General features: G+C 44.2%; 2 protein-coding genes across 2 annotated transcripts; one reads left to right on the forward strand and one right to left on the reverse strand.

Annotated features, from left to right (window-relative positions):
* The first annotated feature begins 1,937 nt into the window (after nt 1-1,937).
* mep1a.2 (meprin A, alpha (PABA peptide hydrolase), tandem duplicate 2) lies at nt 1,938-8,794 on the forward strand. The gene is made up of 14 exons (XM_068577563.1): nt 1,938-2,000; nt 2,102-2,126; nt 2,215-2,268; nt 2,354-2,391; nt 2,468-2,543; nt 2,631-2,748; nt 2,869-3,044; nt 3,741-3,962; nt 4,265-4,411; nt 4,934-5,149; nt 5,223-5,669; nt 6,296-6,469; nt 7,789-7,993; nt 8,644-8,794. The coding sequence occupies exons 1-14, from the start codon at nt 1,938-1,940 to the stop codon at nt 8,792-8,794; spliced, it is 2,112 nt and encodes a 703-aa protein (XP_068433664.1).
* Nucleotides 8,795-10,046: 1,252 nt separating this feature from the next.
* On the reverse strand, nt 10,047-19,455 carry adgrf3b (adhesion G protein-coupled receptor F3b). Its single transcript, XM_068577564.1, has 11 exons — nt 19,335-19,455; nt 18,218-18,370; nt 15,927-16,154; nt 15,083-15,325; nt 14,383-14,522; nt 13,727-13,852; nt 13,175-13,189; nt 11,705-13,012; nt 11,124-11,165; nt 10,599-10,679; nt 10,047-10,064 (listed from the first exon to the last, which is right to left on the reverse strand). The coding sequence occupies exons 1-11, from the start codon at nt 19,453-19,455 to the stop codon at nt 10,047-10,049; spliced, it is 2,475 nt and encodes an 824-aa protein (XP_068433665.1).
* Between the last annotated feature and the right edge of the window lie 211 nt (nt 19,456-19,666).

The following is a 19,666-nucleotide window of genomic DNA, read 5'->3' on the forward strand; positions in this document are numbered from 1 at the left end:
TAAAGCACCAGAAGCAAAGGTATCAGAAGGACCTTTGCTTCTGATTAAGGGTCAAAGGTCAAGTTGGAGCACCTCAAAGGAGCTGCAATAATAAATCACTCAATGCCTCCTTTAATATTAACACAATCTGCTGCATGGACGTGATAGGTAACAGCACAGTTATCATAAGATAGAGGAACGTAATAAAGAACGCTATGAAGGTCTAGTGGTGTTAGAACTGTGGGACAACGCTGAATGCACACCCTGAAGGCACCATCCCGTACATCTCATGAGTCAGTGAAGGCACCATCCCGTACATCTCACCAGTCAGTGAAGGCTCCATCCCGTACATCTCATGAGTCAGTGAAGGCACCATCCCATACATCTCACCAGTCAGTGAAGGCACCATCCCGTACATCTCATGAGTCAGTGAAGGCACCATCCCGTACATCTCACCAGTCAGTGAAGGCTCCATCCCGTACATCTCATGAGTCAGTGAAGGCACCATCCCATACATCTCACCAGTCAGTGAAGGCACCATCCCGTACATCTCACCAGTCAGTGAAGGCACCATACCATACATCTCACCAGTCAGTGAAGGCACCATCCCATACATCTCACCAGTCAGTGAAGGCACCATCCCGTACATCTCACCAGTCAGTGAAGGCACCATCCCATACATCTCACCAGTCAGTGAAGGCACCATCCCATACATCTCACCAGTCAGTGAAGGCACCATCCCGTACATCTCATGAGTCAGTGAAGGCACCATCCCATACATCTCACCAGTCAGTGAAGGCACCATCCCGTACATCTCACCAGTCAGTGAAGGCACCATCCCGTACATCTCATGAGTCAGTGAAGGCACCATACCATACATCTCACCAGTCAGTGAAGGCACCATCCCATACATCTCACCAGTCAGTGAAGGCACCATACCATACATCTCACCAGTCAGTGAAGGCACCATCCCATACATCTCACCAGTCAGTGAAGGCACCATCCATACATCTCATGAGTCAGTGAAGGCACCATACCATACATCTCACCAGTCAGTGAAGGCACCATCCCGTACATCTCACCAGTCAGTGAAGGCACCATCCCATACATCTCATGAGTCAGTGAAGGCACCATACCATACATCTCACCAGTCAGTGAAGGCACCATCCCATACATCTCACCAGTCAGTGAAGGCACCATACCATACATCTCACCAGTCAGTGAAGGCACCATACCATACATCTCACCAGTCAGTGAAGGCACCATCCATACATCTCATCAGTCAGTGAAGGCACCATCCATACATCTCATCAGTCAGTGAAGGCACCATCCCATACATCTCACCAGTCAGTGAAGGCACCATACCATACATCTCACCAGTCAGTGAAGGCACCATACCATACATCTCACCAGTCAGTGAAGGCACCATCCATACATCTCATCAGTCAGTGAAGGCACCATACCATACATCTCACCAGTCAGTGAAGGCACCATCCCGTACATCTCACGAGTCAGTGAAGGCACCATCCCATACATCTCACCAGTCAGTGAAGGCACCATCCCGTACATCTCATGAGTCAGTGAGGAGCAGATGAACACATGAAGGAGCAGATGAACACATGAAGGAGCTGGGACATGAGAGCATAAGCTAATAGACACATTATAATGCATGTAGGCTTTGGACACTCGGGCCTCTGGTGGGGTTTGCTCTCCCGGATGCTTTGTGGCCTACATGGATTATCCTCAAGGTCAAACCCACTAACAACATAACTGTTTTATTAGACTCAAAGTTCATAATATGTTACTGTAGATTCTGAAGTCTCACATGAGGTACTGTGCAGCAGCGAGTTCCTGTTACTCATTGAACGCTGTAATCCTGATCAAAGTTCTCCTGCAGACTGTCTTTATAGGCATGTTCATGCAGCTTCACAGAAGCAGCTTGGTGTCTGCACAGCAACATGGGCCCCGGCCACCGCTTGAGCAGCGTCGCGGCGCTGATTGGAGTCTTCCTGGTTTTGACGGTAGGGGCGTTTGAAATTCAATCATATTGAGAGAAGAAATTGCAAAAAACATAAATAAATGGAGGGGTTTAAATTGTGATGCATCTCTTTTTGTCCTCCAGGTGCAAGCTCTTCCTACACGTCCCGGTTTGTTCCACTTAACTTCACTCCATCAAGAACAAGCGTGGTTTTACTCTTTTTTTACTCTTTTTCTAACAATACATTTATCTTCCAGCTGATTATGCAGATGCTGGGGAACTGAGAGACGACATACTCGAGATCAATAGAGGTATACCTTCTTTAACGGCCTGTCTCCTTTCCATACACATGTTTGTGAGCTTTGTTGGCTCATATCTGAACCTGTGTTTCTTAAGGGTTAAACCACCTGTTTGAGGGAGACATCGCTATTGATGTAAGTATCTTTGAGGTGAGAAGATGTTTGTCAAGAACTCAACGCAGACTCTGAACGCTGTCACCGTGTCCTGCAGCCCAGCCGGAACGCCATCTTGGATCAAACACGGAGATGGACCTTTCCCATTCCTTACGTCTTGACGGATTCTTTAGGTACACTGAGCACAGCAGAGTACATCCTCCCAACACATACTTTAATGTAAATATACACGTGTTGATATGGGATTCCCTTTATTCTAGAACTGAATGCCAAAGGTGTGATCCTCCAGGCGTTTGAGGAATACCGCTTGAGATCCTGTGTGGACTTCAAGCCCTACGAGGGCGAGAGCAGCTACATCTCCTTCACCAAGCTGTCTGGGTGAGCGCCGCCGGCTCGGCTGTGGAACGAAGCAGTCAAGTCATCGAAAGTGTTACAACGCTGCGACCAAACACCCTGACGGCACCTCGGGTTCATCGCTTTGCCGTTTTACCGATGCAGGTGCTGGTCGTATGTTGGGGACGACAGAACGGGCCAGAACGTGTCCATCGGGGCCGGGTGTGACACCAAGGCCATCGTGCAGCACGAGCTGCTCCACGCTCTGGGCTTCTACCACGAACAGTCGCGCTCAGACCGAGACGACTACGTCAAAATCTGGTGGGACCAGATTGAAGATGGTGGGTCGAATGGAAATCAGGCCAAATCATTACCGAAGTGTGTCAAGGCAGAAACAACACGCAAAGACACAAATATGATGAAATGAGGTGAAAACCAAAGAGAACTTCCATGGACTGTGTATAAACAGTACAACCAGACACTTCACAGGCAGTTTAATGATAACTCTGCAGTTGTCTCGTAATAACATCCTCTTTGTCTGAGCCCGAGACAATGAGGCCAATCCCAACCAGACCGATCTGGAGATGCTAAATGCTACAGTCAGCGTTCTGGTTTCAAGAACAACGCTAATATGCTAACTTTTAACAGGCATAATGTTTTTCTAGTTGAGTGTGTTAGCATGCTAACATCAGCTAATTAGCACTAAATGCAGGGTTATGCAGGTATTATTCTGTAAGCAAGTATTTTTGCTATGCTATGCTTTGAAATAACTAAACTCTATATGTTGAATCTGAAAATACAAACTAAAATGTACAGAAATATGACAGAGGCCATGGCCCCAACGTCTTCAACGGGAATGTAATCTAATCAAAGCAGGTTGCAGGCTGTGTTTTTTATTCTGAAAAAAATTAATACAAGACAGTGAATCCCAACAAATAACCCTAGTTTTAAAAGGACAGGAGGATCCACAGCTTCTACATATGCATGTTGATAAATCACTCCACAGTCTACGTGCTGATGTTCCTGTCTCCTCACAGGGATGGAGCACAATTTCAACAAGTACGAGGATGACTTCATCACTGATCTGAACACGCCGTATGATTATGAGTCCATCATGCACTACAGGCCGCTGTCCTTCAACAAGAACGACAGCATCCCCACCATCACCACCGCCATACCGTATTTCAACCAGGTCATCGGCCAGCGGCTGGACTTCAGCGCCGTAGACGTCACCAGGCTCAACCGCATGTACGACTGTGGTGAGTGTCTCTGTCCCGTCGGCCTCAAGGCTGCAGAAGACATCCTGCAGGGAGAGTGGTGAAGTGATGTGAAAGTGAATAACTTATTAAAACTATTGTCACACTAGATCTGAAATGAATTGACATTCTCATCCTATAGCGAGTACAGTCGATGTTGAGCTTGTTCAGCAAAAAAGTCAATACTTATGGCTTTCTGCAATAAAATAAGAGCCAGAGATGTTTTTTTATATCCCTCTAGTACTTTGGAAATCCTCTATATCCCCCCAGCCATTGTGTTGTTGTTGCTAACTGTCCTGTTCCAGCCAACACACACACTCTCCTGGACCAGTGCTCCTTTGAGCTGATCAACATCTGTGGAATGATCCAGAACGAGGACGACGACGCGGATTGGGTCCAGACGCTGGGCAATTCTTCTGATATGGACCACACCGTGGCCGGGCGCTGCAGAGGTACTTCACCTGTGTTTCAGATCACACACAAAGGAACCTCGACAAAGTATTCACCCCGGTGGTGCTCTTCCTATCGTGTTGCGTTACAACCTGAAATTTCTTTTTTTTAATGTTTATTTTATGTAGAGGACACACAAAATGGTTGGAATTGGCGATGTGGTCAAAAGAACGTGTAAAATGGGTTTGTGCATATGTGTTTAACCCACGAAGCCCCTGAATAAATTCTCAAAATGGAACAAATCTGGCACCACAACTCACCTGCCAGGAGCGGTCCAATCCTGCTGGACCAGGCAAGAAGGCCATGAACCAGAGGGGCAGCGAAGAGACCAAAGAGAACCCAGAAAGAGCTGAAAGCCTCACAGTATCTGTGCATAGGAACACTATTACACGCCACAGCTGGGCTTTATAGAAGAGTGGCAAGAAAATAAATAAAAATACACATCCAGAGTCTCAGGCGACCTCCAGCCGTCATCACAGCAATGCAGTTGACGCATGACAGACTGATGGTTGTTGCCTTTCCAGATTCTGGCTACTTCATGAGGTTTGACACGTCCTCCGGCGCAGCAGGAAGAAGCGCTTTGCTGGAGTCGCGTATCCTTTACCCCAAGAGAGACGAGCAATGCCTGCAGTTCTTCTACAAGATGACCGGAGCAGCCGGGGACAAGCTGGTGGTTTGGATCAGGACGGACGACGGGACCGGGACCGTGCGGCGCGTCAGGAAGATCCACACCGTCACAGGTATTCTGTTTGCATCTTTCCTACGCCGGCACAGAGAGACAACACATTAGTCAGCTGCTTTTTTGTCTTTCAGGAAGTGGATCCGCTGGCTGGAAAATAGTGCACGTGTCTCTCAAGGAGACGGAGAAGTTCCGCTATTTCTTTCAAGGTGTCAGAGGATCGGCCGGCTCCTCGGGAGCCATCCTAATCGATGACATCGCCCTCACTGAGACCGCTTGCCCCGACGCTGTCTGGCAAATCCACAACTTCACCGGCGCTCTCGACAGCACTGCTGTTGGCGGCTCGTTAAAAAGCGACTGCTTCTACAACTCGGAGGGCCACTCGTTCGGTATCAGCGTTTACCCGAATGGGAGGGAGATCGACTACCCCGACTACGTTGCCATGACCTTGCACCTCTGCAGCGGGGAAAACGATGCGGTGATGCAGTGGCCGGCCGAAAACCGGCAGGCAACCATCGTTGCCATGGACCAGGACCCCGATGTGAAACTCAGAATGTCTTCGACAAGAAGCTTCACCACGGGTAAGGTCACTGGCACTCAGGAGGAACAGAGTTCTCGTCTACTTTGCTAATATTTTGGCTTTTGCTTGCTCAGATTGTGAGATTCTCGCTTCACCCCAAACACAGCGTCAGAACAAGAGATCATCTTGCTCGATGGTCATTGTGATCTCAACCACGCACCTGCAAAGGGTTTTGCATCCTGCACGGTTGTGACGCTCCCGCGGTGACAGAAACACTTTGCAAGGAAAAGTACTCAGAACCAGCTGTGATAGTTCCTGCTGCAGTAGATTTGTCGGCAGGACCACATTTTGCAGTGATCACCCAAACCCTCAAGGTGAAAACAATGTCAGCGTCGCTGTTGCAGCAGAAAGTCCAGCCGTCGCATGAGGAATGAACGGCAGGAGTGGAATCTTCTGCCAGCGTTCCTCTTTTGCCTTGTTTGCAGCAACAGTGTTGCTTTTTGCGGTGATAATTATTTAATATTCATAGCCAGCGTCACATGACGGACTCAAAACCTCGGTCAACAAATAGAGCGGATAACTCAAAGAAGTTGCATCGTCTCCCACTCTCACATTACATTGCAACCACAAGTGTGTACTTGAGAAAAGGATAATGTTTTTGCTTTTCTTTAATATTTCCCTCCTCAGACAATAATCCTCGTTGGAACAGACCAACAGCCACTTCAGGTGCCGTGTGGGACGAGGACTGCAAGTGTTACCGCGGTCAAGACTTTGGCTGGAGCACTTTTATTTCTCACAAGCACCTGCAGAGCAGGAGCTTCCTCAAAGACAATGACCTCATCATCACTGCTGACTTCAATGGTGAGAATACAAACATATCAGCTCCTCTACCTAAGTAGTACCTCTAACACATGCAATACTCATCATCATCACCATCATCACCATCATCAGACAAATAGTTAAAACAATAACTCATTTTCAGGAACATTTACATCGTGTCTAATTCATAGAATTCATTTCTGCGTACTTCAAATGTCTCACTTTACTATAATAATAAATACTTTGATTTTAGATAGCACTTAGTTGCTTCACATAGAAATCATTCACTCAGTGATGAGAGGAGCTGCCACATCAGGACAATCTAACTTTCACACACCGTAGTCGCAGCTATGGGAGGAATGTTGGGGCCAAGTGCCTTGCTCAAGGACACATCAACAAGGACGAGTGAAGCCGGGGCTCGAACCACCGATCCTCAGATTGAGAGACGACTCCTGCTCACCACTGTGCCACGGTCGCCCCAAACTCACACTCACACATATTTCTACTTTGCCAACCTTCCTCTTATCTTTGAGGTCATTTTGATCCAATTCAATGTTGAAGTCTCTGAATATATTATTGAAATATTTTCCTAATTTAATGGGGACAACTGGGTCAGACCCCAAACTGTGTAAGACATGTAAGAAATATCATCCTTTTGCACACATTGGTTGTTTTGGATGATAGTGAGGTCACTCCAACATGCAGCATTATGGTCTTCAAAAAGCTTTGGTTTCTATCCTAACAACCATAACTGTAGTAGAGCGAGAACCTCTGACACTCCACACGACATGGGGAGCGAACACATGGTTCAAACATCAAAGTTTGCACAGCAGCCTTCCTAACCACTGTTCTTGGTGCTCTGTGTGCTTTCTCTCTGCTCGCTCTCAACTGAAAATGACTTCTCAAAGAAGGTTTTTGTTGTTCCGTCTGTTTGACCTTGAGAGTGACATTGAGGAGAGTGTGTCCCTGATGGAGAGGCTCCTCCTCTGCTGACCCTCCCGTTGTCTCAACCTTCCAAAAATGCAAAGTTATAATTGTCCATCACTTGAAGAACAGGGTCGACTTCGTGCTGCCGGTGTCATCAAAATGGTTCCAAGCCCACCAGAGACGCTGTCAGCCATGTCCGAGACATGCAGCCCTTAAGCTCTTCATAACACCATCAGTGTTTATTTTATAGGGATGTGTATGTTGTCAACAACACAAGCATAAAATACCTGAAACTTAAACTTGGAAAAACATTTAAATTATCATAATTTCTGGAGTTTTAAATGGCTGGGGTCAGACCCCATGGGTCAAAGATGTCAGTAAAGTCGAAGCTCACACTTTATGAGACCTTTTCATGAACTTGTCGTTTTTGTTAGATTTGACCCACCTGATCAAGACCGAGGTGCCCGTCAGACCGGCCGCGCCGAGCGATGACATCATGGATGAAGACCCAATCAGTGAGGTGCAGATGAGACCCGAGGTTTCAAAACACAGAGAAGTGCGTGCTGCCAACCCCTGCCGGCCCAGCCCGTGCTTCAATGGAGGCGTGTGTGTGGAGCGTGAAGGGAAGGCCTCGTGCAGGTGTGTGTGTGTGTGTGTGTTTGCAGAAGTTAATATACACATGTGCTGCTTGTCATAATTAATGTCTACTTTGTTTTTATTGTGGAAATTTAGGATTTCTGGAGAATTTAGTATATTTTGGGCAATCCTCACAAAGAATTATGGATTTAAATGAAATGCCGATGAGGCTAAAGCTAAAGCTAAAGCTAAAGCTAAAGCGAGCATCAGGATGGGAAACAATACATGAAATGATAGTTTCTTTAGATTCCCTCAAGAAATAGTTTGACATTTTGAAAAAAAACATATTTTCAGACAGTATGATGAGAAGATGTTTAATCTGTGTGTTAAGGGAGCTTAGCTTAGCTTAGCATAAAGACTGGATTAATAGGGGAAAGGCTAGACTGGCTCTGTCTGAAGTTTGAAAATCTACCAACCTGTTAATATGTAAAATATACACAAACAGATATGTAAAGTGGTTTTATTGGTTAGGAGCTTTAACTATTTATAGATGTAGAAGCAGTGGTTTTTTTCCAGCACTGACATCATTTGGTTTCATCATCAAGGTCTCTCAAAAAAACACAAATTGGTATTTTTACATTTATGATTTAGTTGAAAGCAATTACTCGTCCCTCAGGAAATCTTGTTTTGTAATAATTCGACGTGTTGTTCAGGTGTGTGTCCACCCAGACCAGCTACTACGCCGGTAGGATGTGTGAGGAAGTGAACATGGACAGAGGCATCATGGGAGCTCTGATCGGCGGCGCCGCCGGGACCGTGATCCTGACACTGGCCGTGTTCACCGTCATCAGGAGAACTCAGTGAGACTCTGCACAAAGCTGCAGAGAGAAGTTTAGCATCGGTTCAGTCTTCTCTTTGTGGATATCTGTAGAAATCAAGCCCCAACGAGGAGTTGTACGATACAAATAATCATATGCTGAATTTATTCTGTTATAAAAGAGTGTATAATGTATAGTAATGTATAGTGTATAATTCCCCAATCATGCATAATATAATAAATAATACAATACATTTATTGTTTGTCTTTATTTGATAAATATGTTTCCACAGCACTTTTAAAAACAGGGTTTACAAAGTGCTCCCACAGATATGGAAGCATAAACATGACCCAACAAAAAACACCATATGATAAAAGAATTAAACACAACCAAACCAAACAAATCGTAGAAAATTAACAAATATATAAAATCTACAAACAAAACCGTGGGAACAAGAGAACGGCATCACAGATCATAACAAACGTAAAAGGACGACGTCACTTAAAAGCCTTTCGATAAAAATGTGTTTGAAGAAGTGATTTAAAAGAAGTTATTGATTCTGCCAGCCTCATCTCCTCTGGTCGGTCCAAAGTCAGGAGGGTCCTCATGGCACGAGGTCAGGAGGACCAGGAGGGCCAGGAGGACCAAGAGAGCCAGGAGAGCCAGGAGGGTCAGCAGGGCCAAGAGGGACAAGAGGGTCAGGAGGCTCAGGAGGGCCAAGAGGGTCAGGAGGGCCTGGAGGGTCAGCAGGGCCAAGAGAGCCAGGAGGCTCAGGAGGGTCAAGAGGGACAAGATGGTCAAGAGGGACAAGAGGGCCAAGAGGACCAAGAGGGTCAGGACCGCCAGGAGGGTCAGGAGGGCCAAGAGGACCAAGAGGGCCAAGAGGGTCAGGAGTGCCAGGAGGGTTCGGAGAGCCAGGAGGGCCAAGAGGGTCTGGAGGGTCAGGAGAGTTGGAAGGGCCAGGAGGGTTAGGAGGGCCAAGAGGGCTAGGAGGCCCAGGAAGGCCAGGATGGTTCGGAGGACCAGGAGGGCCGGAAGGGGTCGGAGAGCCAAGAGGGTCAAGAGGACCAAGAGGGCCAGGAGGGTGAAGGGAGCCAGGAGGGTCCGGAGGGCCCCACCAGAGGATCTAAGGCTGTGAGTCTTCTCATATGCCGTTAGCATTTCAACAATGTACTCCGGGGCCAGACCCAGGCTGGCTTTAAAGTGATTAATAAAATCTTAAAATCAATTCTAAAACCAACTGGGAGCCAGAGGAGAGGCCAGAACTGGAGAAATGTGACGTCGTCAGTTGAAACCAGTCAGAAGTCTAACAGCTGCTGGACACAGAGTATACAAGTTATAGTTTAGTCATTTAAAGACTTTCCTTTAAAACCAAAATATCAAACTTATTACAAACACTTCTATGTTCTAAATACAGTCAGTTTAACCTGGTTGAATACAGAACATCCAATAATGTGGTTTGAGTCTTAAAGCTGTACAGTGACAGTTTATTGTGTTTCACTTCTTTGACTTTTATAATGGAAAATAATCTTTATCTGCTTTATCTTAAAACAATGACTTGCACGTGCGAGATTTACATATTAATCTCTGGAATAAATGTGTTTGTGTGACATCTTTGTCAGCCTCAGCTGAAGATGATGACTGCCAGAGAAACTAATTAAGTGCAACTAATAATCATAATGCCAATTATATAACATACATAAATATGAGCTAAACTGATGAATTCAACGTTTAGCTCCAGCTTGTTAAATTAAGCGTGAGATAAAAATGTAATACGCTATTTGCGATAAACAACATTTATTTATACCATCTATGATATGTTATCTTATTATTAACTGTCTAGGACCTACAATCAAACATAAAGTGGACTGAGAGTCGTTGGCTTCGAGCGGAGCTGCGAACATGTGAGCTGCTGTTTCCATCTCCATGATCTGAAATAAAGAGATGACCAAGTGTTTAGACACGTTTAGACGAGTGATTCCACACAACTTTACTTTACGTTGTTCCTTTGTTGTTTTTGTTCGTTGTCATTGTTACTGACCTTTGTCTTTATTTGTCTTTTGTGTTTGTTGTCGAAGTCAAATTCTTCATGCTCTCACTCTTTCCTGTACCTTTGGGCTGAGGGTAAAATAAAACAGTTGTGATGCATGTTCCATCATGTATGCTGCTATTCTGGACAGACCTTAACTTACCATTATGATCTTTATCATTTCCTCTCGAACCTGTTAATAGTAACACAAAAAAAGGGCCGATGGTAAAAGTAAGCAACATAGTAATTGGCAACATCTTCTTCTCATTGTACAAGTACAAAGGAAGAGGACATTTTCAATAAATCAATTAACATGTTGACACTAATGCGCATGGATTAAACCTACCTTCGGCTCTGCAAAACACCCTATTATCAAAAGGAAAAGGCCCTGCAAGAGAGGACATGAAGAGCAACAGGTTTAATTCATTTTAGAAATTCAGATTCTACATTTTACTCATTCTACACTGCGCGTCTTGCTTTTGGCCAACGATGCCATAAACGTTGTCTTTTGTCTTTAGCACTGGAGCACTTATGGCACATGTGCCCATATTCAGACAGAGACCTGCATCTCAGGCATTGCAGCTCAAACGGACCACAGGTCAGAGCGAAGGACTGTGGTGTGACAAGAGGAGGTGGACTCTTTGTGTACATGCATGATGCTTTGTGCTCACATAGTCGATGTTATTAAATTCAAACAACTTTTTGTTTCACAACACATGCAGAACTGTGCCTCAAGACCTTTGAGGTGTAAATTTAGCGCCAAAGAAATCCCTGGTTTCTCCTCATATGAATGATCACAAATGAGGATGAAGTATACAGATTAAATGCAGGTAACATTTGGGGAAAAGCAGAGCACCGGTATCAGGTTGGCACTTGGTATGTGTGAGCCGATGTATTTGTTTGGTGTGTGGATTGCTTTCAAATTACCTGGAAGGAATTGAGGATGGTGAAACTGTAGTTGGCAGCAGTGAACATGGGATTGTTCTTGTTCAAAAGGAGCAGGGCAAAGCCAATAATCCATGTTATTCCAAAGATAGGCGTTAGAAAGACCACCAATTTAATGACCCCTTTGGCTGTCTCCTTGTCATCTGCCTTGCTGCCTTCAGGGGTCGAGGACTTCACAACGGTGATAATGACGACCATCATGGAGAAGAGATTTGTCAAAATCACAGTTCCAATAGGGAGCAGGAAAGAATGTATAGAACCCACCAAGAGTCTTTCATATACCAGCCAGCATGTGTCCTTATCAAAGTACGGCTTGTAGGTGTACCTGTAATACGTATAGCTGGACCCCACTATTAAGATTGGGCAAACATAGCCTACGATGCTGGAGAGGAACATAAAGACTTTTTTCCTCAGCGGGCTGAAGACGAAGATGAGCTGGTGGACGAGCATGACACTCAAGCACATCATCCAGCCGAACATCGCCAAGAAAAACAGGTGTTTGCACACTGTCATAGTTAGGCACAAGGTTTCGCTGATTCCCTTTGGAGAGGCCAGGAAACAGATGTCACCGAGCAAGAGGAACGTGGCGATGTTCACGAGGGCGGTGTGACGGAAATGTGCAAGGTTGGACTTGACCACGGCCGACCACACTAGCAACTCAACGGTGAGGAAGATTAACAAGGAGCAGATGGACACACCCAGGCCCACATAGGTGATGATGTCTAGGGATTCATTGGATATATCTTCTTTGGCCATGAGGACAGAGAATGAAGTCAGGTGATCGCATTTGCAGAATGTTTGGTTATCATTTTTAGGTTTGACAACTTCGCACCCCTCATCTGACCAGTCCTGCATCGTGGTGTTCCAGAAGACGCAGTGAGGTTTAGTGAAGTTCAGCTTTTCCAGGGGGAACTGTATTCGGATTTGCAAATCCTTATCGTCATTGTCCTGGATTGTGGCCGACAATAATAGGCTGGTAGACTCTGTTTCGAGGAAGTTGTTTCTTAATTTATCCATTAGGTTTTTCATGGCAATGGTTTTCAGTATCCCGGTGGTCAGGTTCATATTCACGTCGATGCCAAACAAAGACACATTACAATCACGACTAGAGCAGAATTTGAGCTTGATATTTTGATTGTTCAAAATATCTTTTGTGCTACTGTTGACCTGGACATTCTCCACCAGACCCTCCATAGACTGAAGGTAGTTTGCTGACATGTCGTGAAGGACAGATTGGTTGACCACAACCCAGGACTTGTTCAATATGTTGCTTCCTGTGGTAATAAGATCCTGGAACAAAAGAATGAAAAGATAATCACTGCTAAGGCACATGCTATCGTTCCGATCCTGTGCTGATCCGCTGATAATATAATGTACTTGTATCGGCTAAAAAGAGCAGATCCTATTCCAATCCTTTCTTTACTGTGATGTGTTTCATCCAACACAGGCTACCGTGTGAGCGTTGCACTGCAAATGGAATACAAAGGACAGCGTGAATGTGAGAAAAATATTTGGGCCAAAATGCCCCGATTTGGCCAGCGCTGATGATAATTATCATTAGTAAAGAGCGATGTCATTCGGTTATCACGCTGCCGCTTCATGTTTCAGGGGCTGCAACCTCCAAACTAAACTTCCATCATTCAAAGTATTTTTAAATAAGGACAATCAGTGATCGTATCGAGTCACTTGTGGAAATAAAGTGTGTCAGACTAAGTAGGCAACAGGTGTGGATGCAATGTGCCAGATACATATTTAACTAACATTTTAGCAGGTATCAGATTGGACTCTGTATCCTCAGATACCCAAAATTCACTGACTCATATTGGGCATACTCGGGCAAATTAGGCAAATTAGCATTTGTGTCTGTGCATTCACTTTGTATGTAATCTACTGGTGTGAACGCAGCACTAGGAGTTGTGTCAGTATTAATAAACAGGGGCTTACAGGAAGGATGCTTTCTTTCAAGGCAATATATTGCGATGCACTGGCCATCACATCAAGTACAGTGATGGAGACGTTAATGTCGGCCATATATTCATAGGGATCTGACGCGATGGTAGAACTGTTCTTAAGTCCTGCAAATATATGCAAGGCCATCTCATGGGTAGTGTTTAGTCCCTTCCGGAAGTCCTAGAAACAAGAACACAAAAAAACAACAGTTTAATCGTTTCAATACAAAATATAGAAACACACAATATTCAAAAATTAGCTAGTTGCAAACAATAATTTATATATTCCAAAACGATGGACCTCCTTTGCAGTAGCCTAATTCCTGGAGTAGTCACAGTAACTTGAGTTACTTAATTATAGCATTCAATCTTAATTTACAGTATGAGCAATGCATGGATTAGCATGCTAGCTGTCCAGTATGGTACCTCATAGTAAAGATGTGTATTCTTTAAGTTCAAACAAACAAGGTTGGTACTTGTAGCAGTATCAATTATAATGTTTTTTAAAACGCCAAACATTTTTACACATTTGAGACAACGTGATTGGTCCTCTTGTGTACTTTCACCGGTAGTTGGTCTGCAGGTTGAACGTCAGAGGTTTTGAAGAACTTTGGAGAAATTACTTTTCTCTGGTCAAATTTTAGGACCATGAATGTTTGACATTAAAATACATGTAAATGTTATAAAACTTCATAATTTTGCCACACTTACTTCTGCCTGAATGACAACTTTGTTCAGCTGCTGGTTGATGCAGTAGTAGAACACCGGCTGCCAGGCGGTGCCATCACACGTGCGTGACTTATAGCCAACCAAGCCCTCCGCACATGTGATATTAACCACTGTGTCTTTATCTGGGGTATTCGGCCAAAACGCTCCATTTATATCATATTCTTCCTCGCAAAATACTTCACCCCCTTGAACAAAAATACAGGAAATGATTAGTTGATGCAACATTGCTAACAAATGTAATTATATATATAAAGTGATACAGCACTCTGAAATGAAGGAATATAGTATATGATGCCTAAATAAGACTAAATACAATTACAATAATTTACAATTTAATTGAAAATAAAAAGTTACCATAAATTACTGGGATATCCACTGTTTCACTTTTGTTTTGGTTCTTGACGTTTTGAAAAGTGACAAAAACCCTGTGCGGGTCCGGGATTTTCTTGCAAGCAACATTAATGCTGAAAGTGTAGACCCGGTTGTTTCCATCAGCTGTAAAAAAAAAAAAAAAAAAGAGTAGTTATCGGGGTTATGTGTGGAAATGTGTGCATTTTGCAGAATTGTTGTGAATACAAATTTGTGTTGATGTTATCAAGTGAAAGAAAAATGTCACGCTGCAGCTAATGAACACATGCAAAGCGGACAGGAAGACTCATAAAATACTGCAGGACTGACTCACTGGTTGGGGGGGGATCATTGATCTGTGTGGTCATGTAGTCCAACCACACGTCGAAGGTCTCGTCGGAGTCTAAGATGGTGGCCGTGACCTCCACAGGCACAATGTCTGCGCTCGTACTTCCAAAACAATCCACAGCGAGAGGGTTGATCTTCAAGGTGATGTCATCAGGCAGGATTATCACCTTCAATTCTATCTTGGCTGTGTGCCTGATCGACCCGCTGGCAAATCCACACTCGTATGTGCCTGCGGGGCACATGTCGGAAAAATGCACGGATCAGCATCAGCACGGGCTGAATGTGACAGACTCAGGTCACCAGATTTGTCTTGGAATTAAACAATTTCATGAAAGCAAGAGCAGAGGTCCCTGTGACTGATGTATTATTATGCAGGGCACTGTCAGCACTGATCCATAACACATATGACAACTAGAATGTAAGACATAGCTAACAAAGGATGACCCCCCCTACAGAAAGGAGAGGGGTGGAGCTAGCGTTAGCTGTCTCTAGCAGCGTTAGCGGTCTCTCTTTCATGGTTCGAGTTGATGAACCAAAACACACATTCATGAGTCGACCTGTTCTGCAATGGGAAGCAGGACACGGTGTAACAACGTGCAGATTCATGGAGCTCTCAATTCACACATGGGGCTAATAAGCAACGGCTAACATAGAAATAGTCCACCGATCCCTATAACCAGTGCAGTAACTGTCAGCAAAGAATGTGCACCCCTGGAAATAATGAAGGGTGCTCTATCATTAAATACAACAACTGCTTTATGGGTCTTGCGATTTGTACCAAATAACAAGTCAAAACGGTGAAAGCTCGGATATCTTAGCTTTGTACTCGCCTGACCAGATGCCTGTCACTTTCTCCAGTCTAAGTTCGATACAAGACTTGTGTTCCACTGAGTCACACATGTTCACTTTCGCCACGCTGCCTGTGTCGATCTCAAAGCGACCACGATCCGTGGTCAAGTTCCAGCCAGCCCTGTCTGTCGCCTCGTCCATTGTGCAATTCATCACCGGCACCGACTTGTAGCACACTGGAAACTCTGGAGCCTCTATGGTGACGACTCCTGTGTGAAGAACGGCACAGAAATACACAGCAATTCAATAATTATGTAGGAGGTTTAGCCTTTCAGTGACAACCCATTGGTTTGTGAGTCCCTACAGACATCTTGTCCTCTGGTTCAGTGTCCATGATGGGTAATGATTTAATGTTAGGTGCTAGTTTATCTTAAAAGCTGTTAAAAGTAAGGATGGAGCTTGCGAAGCAAACAAGTTAACCGCCTGAGAAGAAAATACGCCTGATAAGTGAACAAAACCCGTGAGGAACTACACAAGAGAACGGGGAAGTGAAATTCAAGGTAAAGAGGGTTTAAATTCACAGGTCCTGGGACACGATGTCATGAGTTCAGACTGCAACGCTCTCAGAGGCAAATTTTGTATTTGTGATTTTGGGCTATACAAATGAAACTAAATTGAATTGGTAATTGGGCTGGTTTCACCATGCAGACCATGCGAATCCCAGCTTCTTAAAAACACCTGAAACCTAAAAGGGTTCCAGTTGCAAGAGACAAATAACTCGCAGACCGGACGACCAGAGGCTCAGCAAACCTTCTGTTGCTGCTGATGCTCAGGTCAGCTGACGCCTGATCACAGCCTCGCATCACATTTACCTTCACTTAAAAATGACTGGATTGACAGTTGCATTGAACTTTAGTTCCTCAATGAATTCACGGAGGCGCGCAGCTGTGCTGAACATTGCTAATGAAGACATGTCGTCCATCGCTTTGATTTTGAAATTATACAAATGTATTGTTGAACCCAATGTATCTACAGATGGTAGAGAGATTGACATTGTGTTCATGATGCTGGTATGATGTCGATAAACTGCAAAAAGATCATTTTCATTGTCTATTTTTTGTGTGAACTGGGCTAAAGCGGCTGAGAAAGTCAACATGGTCTAAATGATTGACAACTCTTTTATACTGACCTTCAGTGTCGACCAGGATCCCAACTCCAAGACTGGTTTGCAGATTGTTGATGATTTCTTGAAGTTTAGAAGTGGGACATATGACATTGACAGCTACCACAAAGTCAACTACGTCGTCGCTCAGCCTTAAATGAAAGATTATCGGTTAGTGAGAAAATATCCTTGTATGAGGATGAAAGGTGTGTTTCCATCATGCTTTATTCACACAAATCTCCCTGCTGAGATAACAGCTACAAAGAAAGCAAATGTACCAATGTCAATGTCACATAAACTGAATATGAAAAAGTACACTTGTTAAGTACACCAAGTACACTTGTTAAGTACACTCAGTACACTTGTTAAGTACACTCAGTACACTTGTTAAGTACACTCAGTACACTTGTTAGACTAAGTCAACGTTGACTTTTGGTTTCATCCAGGACATGAACCCTGGTCTCTTGGGTAAAAGTCCTACAGCGAAGGCTCACTGACCAAGTTGCTATGTTTGATGACTTGGGAGTGAAGACATGCTGAGACGAACACATCTTCTTGGCCTGAACTGGGTCTCTAAACCAGAGTATTCCTCCACAAGTTGTACTGCCCCACACAGCTCCAGCAATCTGATGGTCTGAGTCGAGACTCGGTGAAGGTGCTGTTGCACCATGCATTTCAGTCAAACATCTTCTTTCAGGTAGAAAGAGAAAGGACGCTACAATACCTCTGACCGGTAATATTCAGGAACACGAAGCCATTCAGTTCCTCAAAGTTAGTTGTAAGCTTTGGGAAAAAGAGAGCGTTGATGTATTAATACATTGACTCATGTATGACAGTATGCGAGGGAATGTATATGTAGATATTTGTGATCAGAGAAAGAGATGCACCGTGGTGGTTTGGGGGGAATCCCAAGTGATTCCATTCAATTGAACCGATCCATTGATGAAAACTGTTGATTACAAACATTTTCAGTTCAGATATCATCGTTTCTTATTTTTTAACCAGCACAAAGTATATAAATGTAACACCAGTAAAGAGTAGTATGCAGGAACAGTTTCAGGTTACAGAGACCATTGTTCCATTTACAATGGACAGCAGTCACTAACAAAACACAAGACAGGAAAGACTTAACGGCGTAAAAGGAGGAACATTTAGCATCGGGACTGTTACCATCGACTTTGGCGATGCACAGCGGCGTGATGTCGGACACGTTTTGGAGACAGGTAGTTTCCCGGCAGCAGTTGTAATTGTAGCACACCGGGTTGCTCCAGATGTAGCCGGGACTGCAGGAGCAGTTTGTCTCATCTCCAATCAGCAGGCAGTCTGGATTGAGGAGCAGAATCGTCATTTAAGTCCCGGAGAACTTGTTTTTTTAAGTATTTCTCTACAAAAAACAATTGTAAGCGAGAGAGACTGTGAAAATACTCAAAGGCTTCAACCTGCTGTATCAGGACAATGTGCTTTGATTACAATTGAAGGACAGTTTCAGCCCATTCTCACTGCTAACTCGTTAAAGATGGCGGCCCTACGTGTACAGCTATGATGGTTAAGGCGGGAGCAAAGTAGGAAGTCAGGTTGTATCGCGTAGGGAGAAGGTCTTGGTGGAGGGAAGCTCTGCGCAGGCTTTCACGCAGAAGTACGCTGGCTTTTTGTGACGGTAAATATAATTGTTAGCTCTATATTGAGAAATAAACTACAGGAAAAAGGGACAGTTGTTGAGAGATATGCCAGAGGAGTGATGTAGAGATGTCATGTAAGGCTTTGGTAGAGGCAGCAACCTGTCAATCACCTTGTAGCCCCGCCCCTAGAGCATCCCCTGCTTTATGGTCTGTTTGACTGTAAATGAATATAATTTACTAAATAAACATCGTGCTGTATTGAAGAAGACTTGAGACATAAACTCACGTTTACAATGTTTACTGAGGGAATAAATCAAGTGAGTGATCATTTTCTAGACTTCTTTACAACCAGACTTCTTTTTGCAACCGGAGGAGTCGCCCCCTGATGGTCAGTAGAGAGAATGCAGGTTTTAAGGGGCTTCACTCGGAAGTGACAATATGTTGGCCAAACATAACTTTACAACAATGAGATGCATGCTGATCAATACCAATAATGATTTATGCAACATGCTGAGTTTCATGGTTTTCTTAGTAGGAGATTAAATACTAATTGTTGTAATTGTAACTAATTGTAAGTGTTGCAAGCTGCCGACCTGAATCCATCTCCTCATCACTGTATTACTGAAGAGCTGAATGTAAACATAAGCAAGGTAAGACCAAAGAGATACCTGATAACAGCTCAATGTCTGAGATGGGCACTGATGTGGAGCCGGACACTTGGAGGTCAGTTGTATTAAACAGTGACAGGATGGCATCGGCCTCCAGAGTAATATTACTTTGCACCGACATTTCCGCAAAGTAGACATCATCTTCAACTGCAACATAAGATATTGTATGTGTTATCTTTCTGTATTTTGAGCCACTGGGTTGATTTAAAAAGGGATTTAATCCACACAAGAGCAGGTTGACACTGGACTGTGAACCACTATGAACTAAGCACACAATCTATTTTTAGAACTGGACCTCAACGTTGTCCAGAGCGTAAAAGTGTTCAGATTGT

Source organism: Clinocottus analis, unplaced genomic scaffold, assembly GCF_023055335.1.
Source record: "Clinocottus analis isolate CAN_PGR_092001 unplaced genomic scaffold, fCliAna1.0.p SCAF_15, whole genome shotgun sequence".
In the NCBI taxonomy this organism is placed as follows: domain Eukaryota; kingdom Metazoa; phylum Chordata; class Actinopteri; order Perciformes; family Cottidae; genus Clinocottus; species Clinocottus analis.

What these genes read in the sequence shown, in the direction of transcription:
- mep1a.2 (XM_068577563.1), top strand. Translation starts at nt 1,938, where the DNA reads ATGGGCCCCGGCCACCGCTTGAGCAGCGTCGCGGCGCTGATTGGAGTC. An exon ending in CGTCTTGACGGATTCTTTAG is followed by an intron (nt 2,544 to 2,630) that starts GTACACTGAGCA and finishes CCTTTATTCTAG; the next exon opens with AACTGAATGCCAAAGGTGTG. An exon ending in CATCACTGCTGACTTCAATG is followed by an intron (nt 6,470 to 7,788) that starts GTGAGAATACAA and finishes CGTTTTTGTTAG; the next exon opens with ATTTGACCCACCTGATCAAG.
- adgrf3b (XM_068577564.1), bottom strand. Translation starts at nt 19,455, where the DNA reads ATGTCGGTGCAAAGTAATATTACTCTGGAGGCCGATGCCATCCTGTCA. An exon ending in CAATGATCCCCCCCCAACCA is followed by an intron (nt 14,523 to 15,082) that starts GTGAGTCAGTCC and finishes CGAATACCCCAG; the next exon opens with ATAAAGACACAGTGGTTAAT. An exon ending in GGTGTTTTGCAGAGCCGAAG is followed by an intron (nt 10,680 to 11,123) that starts GTAGGTTTAATC and finishes TCTTTATTTCAG; the next exon opens with ATCATGGAGATGGAAACAGC.